General features: G+C 62.0%; 1 protein-coding gene across 4 annotated transcripts in view; it reads right to left on the reverse strand.

Moving 5' to 3' along the window:
- Nucleotides 1–615: 615 nt before the first annotated feature.
- Nucleotides 616–12,077, reverse strand: part of SCARB1 (scavenger receptor class B member 1) — a 34,757-nt gene continuing 23,295 nt past the window's right edge. Inside the window, exons 8-13 of one of the 4 annotated variants that reach the window (XM_059676255.1) lie at nt 11,733–11,851; nt 10,278–10,351; nt 8,491–8,542; nt 6,775–6,921; nt 3,836–3,964; nt 616–1,413 (exon numbers count right to left, since the gene is read on the reverse strand). In XM_059676255.1, coding sequence (XP_059532238.1) covers nt 3,836–3,964; nt 6,775–6,921; nt 8,491–8,542; nt 10,278–10,351; nt 11,733–11,851 — 521 coding nt within the window. In that variant the 3' untranslated portion in view covers nt 616–1,413. Of the gene's footprint in view, nt 1,414–3,824; nt 3,965–6,774; nt 6,922–8,490; nt 8,543–10,277; nt 10,352–11,732; nt 11,852–12,077 lie in introns of all 4 variants that reach the window. The other 3 variants (XM_059676256.1, XM_059676257.1, XM_059676258.1) reach the window with 3 other exon arrangements.

The following is a 12,077-nucleotide window of genomic DNA, read 5'->3' on the forward strand; positions in this document are numbered from 1 at the left end:
ACGCCACCTGCGTGTTTGCCCTGGAGAAACGCGTCCGCCCAACCGGGCTTTGGTCCCTGACACGTCCCAGCTCCTGGCACGGCGCCTGGCGCCCCGTAGGGAACGGAGGGAGAGGATGCTGGGAGAGTTCGCCAGAGGGTCCGTGGGGAGGGACCCTGGGGTCATGTGTACCTTGGAGACCATGCAGACATTCAAAGGAAAGCGCAGACTTGCCCGGCCGGCGTGGCTCAGGGGTTGAGCATCGACCTATGAACCAGGAGGTCACGGTTCGATTCCCGGGTTGTGGGCTCGATCCCCAGTGTGGGGCGTGCAGGAGGCAGCCGATCCATGACTCTCTCATCACTGATGTTTCCCTCTCTCTCCCCCTCGCTTCCTCTCCGAAATCAGTAAAAATATATTTTAAAATAAATAAATGCATACAGAAAATGTGAAATACACACCACGTGGAAATTTTAAAACAACGGAGAGGCAGGTATGCAGCCCAGCCTAAGGCTGGGCGGCTTCCGGAAAAGAGATACTGACTCAGAGCCCCAAAACGTCCCAGAAAGTTGCCCCCCCCAAACTCACACACACACTCCTACCCCCACCAGCAAACAGGCCGTCTCAGACTCGTGCTCGCTTTTTTAAAAGGTTTATTACTCCAATAGTGAATTCTTTTAAAAAGATGATAAAACTTATTTTTCTTCCAGTAGAAAAGAGGCAGAGGCGCTCTCGGGGCGGGAAGCCGTGAGTGGACAGGTCCCCCCCAGGCCGGACCCCCAGGCTGCAGGGCCCTGACCTCCCCGCCTCTGGCCCGGCACCAAGATGGGGGGCCCTCATGGGGGGTAGCTGGGGCGGGGCCTCCGCCACCCCAGGGGCCGGCTCAGGAATGCAGCTCCATGTCAGTGTCGCCGAGGGAAGGGGCTCCCCACCGCCAACCCCAGGAGACCAGAGTCCTGTGGGGGTGGGGGGCCGGCCCAGGCCTGTGTGAGGGGCTGTGCCCACGGCCCCCCTCCCCCGGCTTTGGCCCGAGAAGTCTGCGCCCCCGGGCTGGGCTTCGGGACAGCGGCCGCCCTGGGAGGAGGAGCCCTGTCTTGCTGGCTGGTGGACAAGGCGCTGGGGCCCAGTGGTCCAGAGGCTGACCGACTCGCCCACGGGCCCATGAGGGCCTTGGCGAGAAGGTTCCAGAACAGTCCCCGCTGGTGCGCCGCTCCCCGAGTCCCCTCGGTAGCATCCCCATCCCTGAGCGTGTCTGACACACCTGTGCGCACGGCCAGGTGTGGGGGTGTGCAGTGTTTGATCACACGTGTGCAGTCAGACGCTGGGGCCGGCAGGCTGTTCGCTGGGAGCGTCCTGGAGAAGCGGGGTGCCGGGGCTGGGGAGCCCGGCTGGCTGAGCAGCAGGGCTGGGCTGGCGCTTGGTATCTCGGGGAACCTGTGGAGAAAGGGGGAGCTGGGTCGTCAGGCCCCGCCCACATCTCGCCCACGCCCACACCTCCAGCAATACTGTTATCACAGCCAAACCGCGAATAACGGAAATGCCCGTCACCAGGAGGAAGCCAGCAGCAGGTGACACAGACACTCTGACACCCAGACAAGGCGGAACGCGGCAAAATGTTAGCCCTGAGCGTCGGCAATGTTAACGATCTTAGTGGTTGAGCATCGACCTGTGAACCAGGAGGTCACGGTTCGATTCCCGGTGGGGACACAGGCCTGGGTTGTGGGCTCCATCCCCAGTGGGGGGCGTGCAGGAGGCAGAGGATCCATGATTCTCTCTCATCATGGATGTCTCTATCTCTCTCTCTCTCCCTCTCGGAAATCAATAAAAATATATTTTAAAACATATCCTTCTGGACTCGTGGAGGCCGCAAGGCCGCCCCTCAGGCCACCCCAGAACCTGGGTGCAGGGCAAGCTCCCCAGGGCCTGGCTGGGGACACAGCTGTTCACCCCTCCCCCCCCCCGTCCTCCTCCTCCTCCTCCTCCCTCCCCCTCGCAGGGCCTGCAGCACCTGCCAACACAAACACACCGGCTCCCACCGCTTCTCATCTTCTATTTTATTTCCTCCTCCGCCTGGCAGCCAGCAAGTGGGAGGGAGGCAGCCAGCGGCCCCGCACGGCAGGCTGCGCCTCCCCCGGCTCCCGGCTCCCGGCTCCCCCGTGGCTCAGGGCGGCCACTAACCCCCGCAGGCCCAGAGGCTTATTCAGAAACAAAGTGACAGCCCGGCTGGTGGCTGGTGAGCCTGTCCTCCCGGGACGGACGCCAGGGCCTCGGGTTCGATCCCCAGTCGGCCGTCCCAGCATCCACCCGTGAACGCATCCGTAAGTGGAACAACAAACCTCCCTCCCTCTCTCTCTCTCTCTCTCTCTGATCAATAAATAAATTTAAAAACAAAAACAGGGACTGGGCCCAGGAGGGCTCCCCACCGCCTGGCTGCCCCCCCGCCCCCGCCCCACCTCCGACAGGTGCGGTGCAGTCAAGGAGCCCGACTCAATTCCGTTCCCAGGGGAACCGCGAGGGGCTTTCCAACCCCGAGGAGCACGGCTTGGTCGCTGCGCGGGGCACGCTGGTCCCAAAGCCACTCCCTCTCCCCCTGAAACTCCAGTCGGACTGGGCGGCCTTTTGCTGCCGTTTCTTCCTCGTGTGTATCTGCCTGTTTCCCCTCCATCCAGGCAACCCTACCCTCAGGCCCAGGGCGGCTTTTCAGTGGGTGCCCCAGTTCTCTTGGCCAGTCCCCCAGGTTCACGTGGGCCCGTGGCTGCAGGATCCCCTCAGGGGCCGTGGAAACAGGACTCCGGCCCCGCCCAGCGTCCACCGGCGGTGAGGGTGAGGGAGGGGCTGCCGTGGCAGCAAACCTCCTGGAAGAGGCTCCTGCGCCAGAGCTGCTTCCTTTCTTTCTCCTCGGCCGGAGGGCATTTTCCCATGTATTTTTTTTAACATTTAAAAAAATGTATTTTCTACTGATTTCAGAGGGGGGGGGGGGAGACAGAAACATCAGCGACGAGAGAGAATCCTGGGTCGGCTGCCCCCTGCACGCCCCTGACCGGGGATCAAACCGTGACCTGGTTCATGGGGCGACGCTCACCCACTGAGCCACGCCCGCGGGGCCATTTTTTTAAGAGAGAGCGGAAAGGAGGGGGAGAGGGGGCGCCAGAAACACCGATGTCAGAGAGACACATCGATTGGCTGCCTCCTGCAACCGGGCCCGGCTATCCAACCTGCAACCCAGGTATGTGTCCTGGACCGGGAATCCAACCCTTAGGTCTGTGGTCGGCAAACCTCGGCTCGCGAGCCACACGCGGCTCTTTGGCCCCTTGAGTGTGGCTCTTCCACAAAATACCGGCTCTTCCACAAAATACCGACTTCTGCGCATGGGCCACGAAGTTTCAGTCGCACTGTACGTGCGCGCCCGCTCGTGGCATTTTGTGGAAGAACCACACTCAAGGGGCCAAAGAGCCGCGTGTGGCTCGCGAGCCGCGGTTTGCCGACCACGGCCTTAGGTGCATGGATGACGCTCTAACCATTGAGCAACACCGGCCAGGGCGAGGCTGTCGCACCCGAGCTTTGAGAGGCTGCCTTCCCACACCTGGGTCCTGCCTCGTCGATCAGACACCAGCCCACGGAACAGGAGGCGCCCCGGGCGGGGATGGGAGGGTGGGGGGAGCGGGGGGGACGCTGCCATTCGCTGGGAACCTCAGAAGGGCGGGCTGTGCGCCCAGAGCAGAACAGACAAACGGGGTCTCTCGGAACCTCGACCCTCCAGGGGGATCCGGGCCGAAGAAGCCGACCAAGCCCGCCCGTGTCCGGGGTTCTACTCGCTACGGGCGGGGTGGGGCGGGCGGGCGTACCTGGTACCCACCTACAGTCTGGCCTCCTGCAGCACCGTGCCCTTGGGAGCCGCCGCCATCAGGGACTCGGAGTAGGCCTGCATGGCCTCCTTGTCCCGCGAGCCCTTTTTATCGCGGCTCCAGAACAGGTAGCACCTCTCCTGGAAGAAACCAGCGCGGTTACGGGCGGCGGGAGGCCCCGCGGGAGTGGGTTACGCCGCTGGTCCCGGAGGCCCCGGAGGCCCGGGGGAGGGTGCGGGGTTCTAGAGTCCGACACCCGAGCGAGGGGGGCTGGCCGAGATGTGGGGAGTCGCGCTGCCCTTCCCCAGGGACAGGAGAACCCGTGTCTTTGGGAGACACATCTTGGTGCCTGGGACAGGCCGTGCTGAAAAGCGTGTGTCCACTTGAGAATTTAGGAACTGAGGTGGGAGGAATGGGCCGGGAATCAGCGGGTCGAGCGGGTGGCATTTTAAATCAACTAGAAACAGAGATTTTTCTGCTAAAAGACTTCTGGCATGGCTCAGTTGGTTGAGCGTGGACCCATGCACCAGGAGGTCACAGGTTCGATTCCCGGTCAGGGCGCATGCCCGACTTCCCGGCTCACGCACCAGTAAGGGGGTGTGCAGATGGATGTTTCTATCTCTCTATCCCTCTCCCTTCCCCTCTCTTTAAAATCGATAAAAACATATTTTTTTTAAAAAGCGAGTCCTACATTAAAAAAAATAGACTGTTGATTCTTTGTAACGAGTGAATGGAGAAGAAACACTTCTCTGAAATTAAAATATGTTGAGGTCACCAGCAGGTGACCTTTTTGCTGCTGTTTTCTTGTTGCTGTTTTTTAAAATACGTTTTTATTCATTTTTAGAGAGAGAGGGAGAGGGAGAGGGAGATATAGGAACATGGCCGATGAGAGAGGAACATCAATCGGCTGCCTCCTGCACGCCCCCTACAGGGGACCGAGTCCACAACAGGGCCGGCGCCTTCTTGGTGCATGGGACAGCGCTCAACCACTGAGCCACCCTGGCCGGGCATGACCCTTCTCTTTCTATTAATCAGGACAAGCATAGCAACATTTCAGGCTAAGCCGAGACCTACATCATGGGAGAAACTTCCACCAAGGGGCGTCCAGTGAGCCCATGGGAATGATGGAAGCAACGACCTTCCCACTGGGTTTGGGGGCCGGACTCGGAGCTGGGGGGTGAGGCAGGGGAGGGGCCCACGCCAGCCTGTCCCGTGGGTCCTCGCTCTCCTCCTGGGCCCCCTTCGGATGGACGATGAGGAGAGACAGAGGGGACAGGAGCTCAGCCCCTCCCCGGCTGCCCCCCTGGCAGCCCCCACATGGGGCTCTCTGTTCACGAGTGGAAACCCACGCAGGGAGGCAGCCACGGGCTGGGGGCTCTGCTCTGGCCCTGTCCGCCCTCCCAGCGTCATTTAAGCAAAAAACCTGTAGGGGTTCCCTTCTCACGGGAGTGACAGCCCCGCTCAGTGACAGGGCTCAGGGGCCCCGGCAACGTCCCTCAGGGCTCGGACACCAGGGGCCATGGCGTCACCCTCGCTCTCGCCAGTGTGAACCCTCCCCCACGGGAGGGGCGTCTGAAGGCCCAGGCTGAGCCCCGGGGAAGGGTCGTTAGTGCCCAGCAAGCAGGCGAGCGAGCTGCCCCGAGAAAGAGAGAGCGAGAGCGAGAGAGAGAGAGAGAGAGAGGGAGCTCTGAGGCAGAGAGTAGGCGTTGCAGAGGGCCCGGGGCAGCCGGAGCTGGGTGGCACCCCCAAGGCCTGGCCTGGGGCCCCAGGGCGAGGAGGGGCCACCAAGGTGGCTTTCTGGTTCGTGGATCCCCAAGGGCTTCTCCGGGCTTCCTGCCACGGAGCCGTGTCCCCTCCTACCACGCAGCTGCCACCCCATCCCCAAGGCCCCCGGAGCCCGGCCCTCACAGGCCCACCCCGTGGGGCGCACCTGGTCTCAGGCTCACGCGCCAGCCATTTCTGTGTCCCCCAAGCTGCATGGAGCCTCAGAAATGGTCCGCCGCTCACTCACCGGAGGGGGGTCCATGCCATGAATGAATAACGAATGGCATCGAGTCAAGAAGGGGTCCTTCTTGTCACCCCCTCTTCTTCCTGCCTCTAGGGGTTGGGTGCTTCCTTCCAAACCCAGCCTGTGCCCACCCTGGTCCCAGCCGCCATCTCGCTCACTGGCCCCGGCGTCTGCCCCTCCCACCGAGGACCTCCTGGCCGCACAGCAGCGGGCCCAGACCTGCTCCCCTGAAAAGCCTTCTATAGCCCGGCCTGTGGGGCTCAGTGGCTGAGCGTCGACCTATGAGCCAGGAGGTCACAGTTCAATTCCCGGTCAGGGCACAGGCCCGTGTTGTGGGCTCGATCCTCAGTGGGGGGCGTGCAGGAAGCAGCCGATATGTGATTCTCTCTCATCATGGATGTCTCTCTTTCTCTCTCTCCCTCTCCCTTCGTCTCTGAAATCAATAAAAACATATTAAAAAGTAAAAATAAAATAAAACCGGGCACGTGGCCCAGGCGCGTCCCTCCTGGGCAGCCCTGCTCTAGCCCCTCCCGTTCGCCGTCGCCTCCTCATCTGTGACTTGATCTCGCTGATTTGCCCGGCCTTCCCCTGTCTCCCGGCAGGAATGCCAGCCCCCGGCCCCGGGAGCAGGGACAGCGTCTGCCCGTTCGCTGCCCCGCGCCCCGCCCCTGACAGCCTGGCTCCCAGCAGGTGCCCCCGTGATGAACACGCCATTCGACCCCAGGCCTCCCAACCCCCAAGCCCACCGCAGCCCCTCCGTGGCCAGGGTCCCAGGCCTCCCAGGACAGGCGGAGAAGTGGCAGGCAGGACAGGAGACGCAAGCACCCAGCGACAGCTCCCCGTCCCCAGCACAGACCCCGGGCGGGCGCTGCCCGAGGTGGGCGCCAGGGTCCTGGAGGCAGCAGGAAGGGACGGCCGGGGGGCGCCCGCCCGGCCACTTACTTGGCTCCGGATCTGGTAGATGACGGGGACGAGCAGCAGGAGGCCGCCCAGGGCCAGGAGCACGTACTGGGCGCAGTGCAGCACCTTGGGCAGCAGCACCAGCTGCAGGTAGAACTTCTGCAGGGGCTCGCCCTCCATGGCCCCCCTCTGCGGGGGAGAACGGCAAACACGTGGGCAGGGGCCACACGCATCCCTGTCCCCAGGCCCCTCCCCCATCTCAAGCCTGCAGGGGCCTCCATGTCTTCCAGGGCCACATCGAGGACTACATTTCCCAGGCTCCCTTGCGGTTGGCAGGGCCATGTGACCGCATGCTGGCCAATGGGACGAGGGCACGGTGATGGGAGAACTTCCACACCTGGCTGGTGAAACCCTCTCCATCACTATCCCCACCCCCTGAACTCGGGTGGATTCGGAGGGTCTCAAGGAGGGTGGCCCCCAGGACGGGAGGAGCCTGGCCGGCCCGTATCAGACTGGGCCGTGAACTTGACATTCTGAGGCTGCCTGTTCCGGCCCTGAGTTCACTCTAGGTTTTTTTGTTTTGTTCTGTGTTTTAAATATTTTATTGATTTCAGAGAGGAAGGGAGAGAGAGGGAAATGTCAATGATGACAGAGAATCATTGATTGGCTGCCTCCTGCATGCCCCCTGCTGGGTATTGAGCCCCCAACCCGGGCCTGTGCCCTGACCAGGAATGGAACCGTGACCTCCTGGTTCATGGGTTGATGCTCAAGCACTGAGCCACCCCAGCTGGGCAGGAGATCATCCTGGTTTAAAATGAACTAGGCCAGGCCCTGGTCCATGTGGCTCCGTGGTTGGAGGGTTTGACTCCTGGACCAAAGGGTCACAGGTTTGATTCCTGGTCAAGGATGTGTACTGGGGTCACAGGTATGATCCCAGCCCTGGTCGGGGCATGTGCAGAAGGCGCCGTGTCTCTCACATCAATGTTTCTCTCTCTCTTTCCCCCTCCCTCCCTTCCACTCTCTCAAAAAAAAAAATCAATGGAAAAACATACTCTCAAGTGAGGATTACAGTGAACTGGGCCAGCCCTAACCGGTTTGGCTCAGCGGCTAGAGCGTTGGCCTGTGGACTCAAGGGTCCCGGGTTCGATTCCGGTCAAGGGCACGTACCTTGGTTGCGGGCACATCCCCAGTAGGGGGGTGTGCAGGAGGCAGCTGATCGATGTTTCTCTCTCATCGATGTTTCTAACTCTCTGTCCCTCTCCCTTCCTCTCTGTAAAAAATCAATAAAATATATATTTTTTAAAAAATGAACTGGGCCAGGCCCTGGGCAGGGTAACTCCGTTAGAGTGTCATCCCGATACACCAGGGTTGCGGGTTCGATCCCCGGTCAGGGGGCACATAAAGAATCAATCAATGGATGGAACAACTCAGCGTTGCCCTCTCGCTTTCCCTTCTCACAGAACGAGCGAGGCCAGAGGAGCCCTGAGAAGCCGGGAGGAGAGCAGTTCCCACGCGGGGCTGACGCCCTGAGAGCAGTGGCGGTACTTTCAGAAAGGACCCTGCCCTGGGGCTCGGGCTGCCCCGTTCGGGGGAAGTTCCTGTCTGCGACGTGCGAGGTTTCTCTGGATTGTTCTAGGTCCCACCGTGGCTGCCCTGGCCCCACCCTCCTCCAGCCTCAAGTGCCCGCACGGCCTCCCCATGGTGGCACCAGATGCCGCTCGCGAGGGGCCCGGCGCAGGGACCGCCAGGCGGCCTTACCTCCTCAAACCACACCAGCGGCAGGACCACGGGCGCGATCTTCCTGGTTTGCCTGGAAATAAGGGAGACGGAGCCAGTGAGAAGTCTCCTCACGGCATTATCCGTGGGATGCGGACGCGGTCGGACACGCGGTCGGACGCTGGGGGCAGGAGGGCTCTAGCAACGACTCCACGGTGCCGGCTGGGGGGGGCAGGCATTTCCTGGCAGGGAGCCGCCTGGCAACCAGACAAGATCTTTTTCAATTAAAAACTCACAGCCAGCCCGGCCGGCGGGCTCAGGGGGTGAGCATCCACCCATGAAGATCAGGGTTCGATTCCCGGTCAGGGCACAGGTCCGGGTTTCGGGCTCGGTTCCCAGTGGGGGGCGTGCAGGAGGCAGCCGATCCATGATTCCCTCTCATCATTGATGTTTCTCTCCCTCCCCCCCCCCCCTCCCCGCTCTCCCTTCCTCTCTCTGAAGTCAATAAACATATATTTTAAAAAGGGAAACACACAGCGTGGGAAAAGTGCTCCGAGTTGACCATTATCATCCCGTGAGCTGGTCTGAGCCCCTCCCTACGGGGTGCTGAGAGGCCCGCTGCACAGATGGGGGGGGGCGGGGGCCAGGCTCAGCACAAAAAGCCACAGCCCGGCCACAGCTCCCCACACTCCCTGGGGCACCCGCCAGCCGAGCCTCCTGCAGGGCAGCGAGTTCACACAGCGCCCCCCGCAGAGCTGAGGCTCGGAGGACACCATAGAAACACGCCTGTGCTTTTAAAAACGAGAGGAGTTCAGGGCAAACAGCACTGGATCCCCAGACAGACCTTCCCAGCAGGCAGCCCAGGTCCCATGCCGTCCCTCCTCCGCCCTCCAGGGGGCGCGAAGCACCGCGGGGAGACCAGCTCCCCCGAGAAGGCTGTCCCAGCGGCAGGGACGCCCCTCCGGTCACAGGGACACAGAAGCCCAGGAAGGTCAGGGTAGCAGCGCCCCCCCCCCCGCCCCCCCCCCATGGGTTCTGTGGCTTGAACTCTGAGCAGCCCCCGTATGGGCCAATGAAAAGCCCAGGGAGGCCCTGACGGGTCTCGGGTTCCATTCCCGCTCAAGGGCACACACCTGGCAGGTTGCAGGTTAATTCCCGCCCCGGTGGGGGGGGGGGGGGCGGGGGGACATGCAGGAGGCAGACACTCAATGTGTCTCTCACATCGATGTTTCTCTCTCTCCTCTCTCTCCCCCTCCCTCCCTCCCTCGCTCTATAAAAATCAATGGAAAAAACATCCTAGGCCCGGCCGGCCTGGCTCAGTGGCTGAGTGCTGACCTGTGAACCAGGAGGTCACGGTTCAATCCCTGGTCAGGGCACAGGCCCGGGTTGCGGGCTCGATCCCCAGTGGGGGGCGTGCAGGAGGCGGCCGGTCCATGATTCTCTCTCCTCATTGATGTTTCTATCTCTCTGTCCCTCTCCCTTCCTTGTCTGAAACCAATAAAAATATATTTTAAAAAATGAAAACTGAAAACAAAATCAGTGCTTAAAAAAATCCCCCCCACGAAGTGAACCGTCACAGCAGAGAACGCTGTCTGGTGGTTCCGTTGTCACACACTTGGTTTTGCCCGGGTTTTGTTTCTGTCCCTTGCGGGGCGCCAGGCACGCAACTCAGCGGGGAAACTTCTGGGGGGGGGAGGACAATGGGAGGAGAGAGTGGGAGTCCTGGGGCGGGGCCCCCGGCAGAGCTAAGACTCCCATTAGGGGGACGACGGCCCGGACCAGAGGCCACACCCAGGGGCCGCCCCTCCCGCAGACCCCGGCCCACTCACCCGATGCCTTGCACGGCCTTGATGTACAGGCTGAGCTGCAGCTTCACCGAGCAGTTCATGGGGATCCCCGTGACCTGCGGCAACACGCACAGTGAGGGCCTGGCCCGGGCACCAGGGACACCTGCCGAACCCCCTCTCCCTGTCCCCGTCCCGCTCCGGACGGGCCTGTCCCACTCCCTGGCCCCCCTCCACCCACTCTAGAGCAGGGGTGGGGAGTGTCCGGCCCTCGGGCTGTGTAAGGCCCTGCCAAGCCATGAGGGGTGAGTTAATGAAATGTTTGACCGGCTGGTGCGGCTCAGTGGTTGAGCATCGGCCTATGAACCAGGAGGTCAGGGTTCGATTCCCGGTCAGGGCACAGGCCCGGGTTGTGGGCTCGGTCCCCAGTGTGGGGCGTGCAGGAGGCAGTGGATCCATGATTCTCTCTCCTCATGGATGTTCCTCTCTCCCTCCCTCTCCCTTCCTCTCTGAAATCAATAAAAACATATATTTAAAAAGTGTTTGACCAGGATTGGTCCGGGTGTCTCTGGGGTAGAGCGTTGGCTCGTGCACTGAACGGTTGTGGGTTCGATTCCCAGTCAAGGGCGCGTGCCTGGGCTGCCCGCTAATTCCCTGGCCCCTGTCAGGGTGTGTGCGGGAGGCAACCCATCCATGTGTCTCTCTCACATCGATGTGTCTCTCTCTCTTTCCCCGTGTCCCTTCCACTCTCTCTAACAATCGATGGGAAAAAATGCTCAGGTGAGGATTCGCCACAAAAGAACACGTTTGACCAAATACAGCGGCTGGTGTTTCAGCCGGTCATCACGTGTGGCCCTCGAAGGGTGTTATATGCCCCGCTGGCTCTCGGGAGACGGAAGCTTCCCGCCCCGGCTAATGCTCCTCTCCCGCGGCGCCCACAGCACCGGGAACGAGGAGGGCCGCTCCCTCTCCCGGCCTCCACGCCGACCTGAGGAGAGGCTGGCCCCTGGCTGAACTGCCTGGTCCTCAGGGTGGGGGTGGGGGCGGGAGGGAGACCCACCCACAGGAGTGAGGGCCCCGCGAGAACCCAGGGGACCTCGCTCTCGCTCTCGCTGGAATCCCCCCGACGGCGATTATCTGCAAGGCATCCCGGGCCGGCTGGCACCTGGAGAACTTTCTGGTAGGTCGGCAGCCTCTGGTAATTGGCAGGCTGATAAGCCCTAATTAATTTACTGTCTTATGATCCTTTTACAGACATCCCTCCCTCACACAGAGATAACCAAGCTCGTGAACTCTGGATTCGGAGCAAAGGAGGGACCTTTGACGGTTTGATATCCCAGAAGCTGTGGAAGCCAGAGCGAGCTGGGCTTCCCCTCCCCATCGCCCACCCCTTCCCCCCTCCCCCTCCCCCTCCCCCGGAGCCTGGGGGAGGGGTGGGCCGGCTGGGCACCAACCAGGAATCCCCCCAGAAGCCCCCTCAGGCTGCGGGTGGCTGCTCACCGGGTGGATGTCCAGGAAGAGGGAGTGCTCCTTCTCGCTGGGGTGCAGGCCCAGCACGGCCTCGGCCAGGGCGGGGTCGGCGTTGTAGAAGTGCGGGTGGGAGAGGAACAGGGGCGCGTCTGGAAGGCAGAGGGGGCGTCAGACGGGCAGAGGCGCTGGCACGTCCGGAGGCTCATGCCAGTCCCGAAGCCAGACACGGGGATGCGGGACGAGGACACGCAGCCACCCCCGGCCCAGCGTGCTGGACGATGACACGATGCAAACGACAATGACTAGACAGAGAGGGTCCCTCCATTCGGTCTGGAAGCCAGCAGGGGGCGAGCTCTGTGCCAGGGGCGGGGGCGC

This window comes from Myotis daubentonii, chromosome 19 (genome assembly GCF_963259705.1).
Source record: "Myotis daubentonii chromosome 19, mMyoDau2.1, whole genome shotgun sequence".
Taxonomy (NCBI): domain Eukaryota; kingdom Metazoa; phylum Chordata; class Mammalia; order Chiroptera; family Vespertilionidae; genus Myotis; species Myotis daubentonii.